At 31.2% G+C, this 3,785-nt stretch overlaps 1 protein-coding gene across 1 annotated transcript; it reads left to right on the forward strand.

Moving 5' to 3' along the window:
- The first annotated feature begins 209 nt into the window (after positions 1-209).
- On the forward strand, positions 210-2,555 carry LOC11432714 (formin-like protein 14). Its single transcript, XM_003601425.3, has 3 exons — positions 210-499; positions 614-1,228; positions 2,368-2,555. Exons 1-3 carry the CDS (start codon positions 415-417, stop codon positions 2,397-2,399), a joined length of 732 nt encoding a protein of 243 aa, XP_003601473.2. The 5' UTR covers positions 210-414; the 3' UTR covers positions 2,400-2,555.
- Positions 2,556-3,785: the final 1,230 nt, after the last annotated feature.

The raw sequence follows: 3,785 nt of genomic DNA on the forward strand, positions 1-3,785 counted from the left end.
AATTAAGTACATATAAATATGACCATAGATCTATCTCATATAGTTCTTTGAGTGCATAGCAAGCAAAACGAAAGTGCATGTCCAAGCAAGAATATATTCCTCACAAAATAATTGATGAACTCTATTTTATACGTACTAATAGTATCCAAATTCCAAAGAAATGCAATGCACCACTTAACCTTTATCCTTTTAGAAAATTGTTAGCTTATAATTAACATATCACAAAGTGACAGCAACAAATTAAAGCGACAGCAGAATCAACTTTAGTTTATATATTCATGCTTTCTCACTTTACGGCTACCAACTAACTATTTATATTACAGTCCATTTCTCTTACTCTCCATCAGCAAAATCTGTGAGGATATTTTCAAATTTCAACCTCTAATTTTGTGCATTAGTGTTAATCCAATTCCAATGGAGTCAAGAGCTTACATCCTTAGATTCAACATTGCACATCTTTGCCTCTTGATGCTAGTTTCCACTCTTTTCCCTTTGTGTGGTAAACCATGCATATAAATTATATGATTATTTCATATACTAATCTATCTATGTAACTTCAGTTTAATTTGTGTAGTAATTAATAAAACATATGTAACTTTTGTTAAATTTGCAGATGCTATAAATCATGGAAGAGGTAGTAGAAGCTACTCCATCAAATCATGGAAGAAACTCAAATTTTCATCATTTGGCTACTCAGACTTAGATTCTTCATATGGTACTCCTTCTTCTCAACCACTTCCACCTTTCAATTCACTTGCTCCACAACCTACCTCTCTACCACCTTATTCACCTGTTCCAAACCCACCTCATGATGTTTTTAGACCACCACCAAGTCCTAAAACCATTGTTACAATGTCGCCGCCGCCACCTCCAAGCCCATCAAAACATGTTCCAAGCCCACCTAAAAGTGTTATAGGCCCACCTCAAGTATACTTGCCACCTATTGTTTATCCACCACCACCTTCAACTCATAAGAAGCCACCACAATATGCTATTTGGTGTGTGGCAAAGCCTACAGTTCCTGATCCTATAATTCAAGTGGCTATGGATTATGCCTGTGGGTCTGGGGCTGACTGTAAATCAGTTCAGCCTAATGGGATATGCTTTCAGCCCAACACAGTGTTGGCACATGCTTCTTATGCATTTAATAGCTATTGGCAGAACACTAAGATTGGTGGGGGGACTTGTGATTTTGGTGGTACTGCTATGCTTGTCACTGTTGATCCAAGTAAGTTTGCACTACGTACCATATTTGATTACCTTTGTTAAAGAGATTAATTTTCATATATTTCATTTTTTTTTGTAAGTAATTTTTCCATGTATTTCATGTTCTACACTGTTAGCACATTTACATGTTGATCTAATGATAAAAAAAAAAAAAAAATTTTGAATCGGCAAAATATTATATGTATGGACCGTAAAAGTTGATTATGATAAAATTTAAACAGTTGATTAGGATAAATAATTTAATTTTTTGGTACAAATAATAAAATAAATTTTAATGAAATTATATGACAAAATTAACACTTCACATGTTTCATATATATCGAGATTCTTTTTTTGTTACAATGAGATCCTTTTATTTAGCTGTTAGTTAAGTCATTTCACATCACATCACATACTATATATATCCACACAACAGGCATATGCCACTTGATTTCTTTTAAATTGGAATCTATCCGGGTAGAGAAAACATGAATTCATGACATCGGTAGCCGGCGTCTGATTAAAAATAAAGGTTTTTTTTAAATTACCTTTAAAGAATGGTGGGTAATTTATCCACCAACCAATGAAAATGAGCAATTTATTTGTGGAGTCAAGATAGTTCATGAATATGTGTTTATGTGGCTAATGTGTATTGGTTGGGGTAAATTACCCATCATTCTTTCATGGGTAGCCTAGTTGCCACCAAAAATAAATGGTTCAAATAAATATATATTTTAATTTATAATTTAAAAAAATATCAAATTTAAATATGAATGGTTTAATCTTGATCAAACAACTATTGATGTGCTATTGTGTGATGTGTGCTTGATCCCCTTTCTTCTTTTGAGGTGCATTCTTCATTGTCACACTCGGTGGTATTAGATTCGCGCACAGTCACTTAAAGCCCACATTCACCTATTCAAAACGTTGTTGACTTATATGGATCAAGATCTAAAGGAATTTTAAGCTGGTTTTTAAGATAAAAAACAAAAATCAAACCTTAAAACCTGCATTGTTCGATCTAGAGTCAACGATCACCGACATGGTGAAAGTGAATTTTTGTAACTACATGGAATGCATATTTCGTAGTCTTTTCAATTTAGAACTATGGATTATTGCTTCAGACTAACATTTCCCTCAAATCCTCGATTTATTTGGCAGGTTATGACAAGTGCAGCTTCAAGTCGACTTAGCTCATTGCTTGCTATAATACATAGCATTTGGAGACTTACCAAATATTGAAAACTTCTTGTTCCAATGTAATTTTTTATGCAACGATAAATTCCCTTACTTAATTAGATACATTATTTGGAGTTACCTTGATCATAGTATATTCCGCCCTTGCTTAATTTTGTGTAGTTCTATATATTTCTAAAATGGTAGGTTTAATATATATATTCATGACCATAATTTGATATTTAGAGATGTATGTAGCTCTATTACGTTTCTGGTTCTTTAGTTTAAAACTTAGATAAGCACCCATCTTTTGTGTATTACTATCAGCGTTATAATCCTTGAAAACTTAGATAAGCACCCATCTAAATGCATATAAGGTTAAGACAATACCGACATCAAAATGCAGGTTGAATACATTATCCGACTAAAATCCATTTCGCTTTCTTCATGCATGTGCTCTACAGTTATCTTCAATGAATAAAACAGTAGTTACCTTCAGCCAGCTTGTAATATGTTGTCGCACCTGCGAAGCTAATTTGCATTCAAAAAATAAGTGAGAAACATTTTCCTGCGAAGCTAATGAAGTGTACGGAAAAATAAATAAAAAATTTACATTTTATTATAACAAAGCAAACAATTTACTCTATTGCTTTTTTCTTTAAAAAAAAATAAAAAATTTACTTTATTGTTTCGTGGTGTTTTTTTTATTCATTTACTTACTGATAAAAAACTCATATAGACAAAAGAACTGAGTTAAGTGAGAAAAAAAATGAGATTATAGCTAGTATTGATATTTTTACTAATGTATTTCGAAAAATATTTCATTCTGTTGGTGTATAAAAATTTACATTAGAAGCAGGGAGGGAACCATATTTAACGGTATAAGATAGGAAAGAAAAAACAAATTACTTTACCCAAAAAAAAAAAAAAACAAATTTTTATTTGCAAATATAATGCACACATGAAATTTAAGAAATTATATGTTACTTCCCTCATTTCCTTTTTTTAAGTGTTTTTTTAGAAAATTAACACAAAAATCACGAAGTGTATTTTTTGCACATTTTCTTCCTAGTATACCCTCATTTTAATCCACTAATAAATTTCAATTGTTTTGCAAACACTTTATCTTTCCAATAAATTTAATATGTTATATTTCTCTCATTGTGAGTTACTATTATCTTTTTCTCCAACAAATTCCTATTTTTTTACATGCACTCTCTCATAACAAACAATTGTCAATTTTCTAAATATTGTGTACATCTTTTCAATTATTTTAAGTCAATATAAAAATTAAATTGATGAAACTTCTTCTTCTTCATTGTCATCTTGTTCTTGTTCTTGTATCTTGTCGAATGAGTTTTCAACTATTGCTCCCTCTTCACATCTCATCATCAATTTCAACG

This window comes from Medicago truncatula, chromosome 3, assembly GCF_003473485.1.
Source record: "Medicago truncatula cultivar Jemalong A17 chromosome 3, MtrunA17r5.0-ANR, whole genome shotgun sequence".
Taxonomy (NCBI): Eukaryota; Viridiplantae; Streptophyta; class Magnoliopsida; order Fabales; family Fabaceae; genus Medicago; species Medicago truncatula.

Bases quoted from the DNA above. Each gene is read 5' to 3' on its own strand.
- LOC11432714 (XM_003601425.3), top strand. From the start codon at position 415: ATGGAGTCAAGAGCTTACATCCTTAGATTCAACATTGCACATCTTTGC. The intron at 500-613 runs GTAAACCATGCA...TTAAATTTGCAG, and splicing joins CACTCTTTTCCCTTTGTGTG to ATGCTATAAATCATGGAAGA. The intron at 1,229-2,367 runs GTAAGTTTGCAC...TTTATTTGGCAG, and splicing joins GCTTGTCACTGTTGATCCAA to GTTATGACAAGTGCAGCTTC.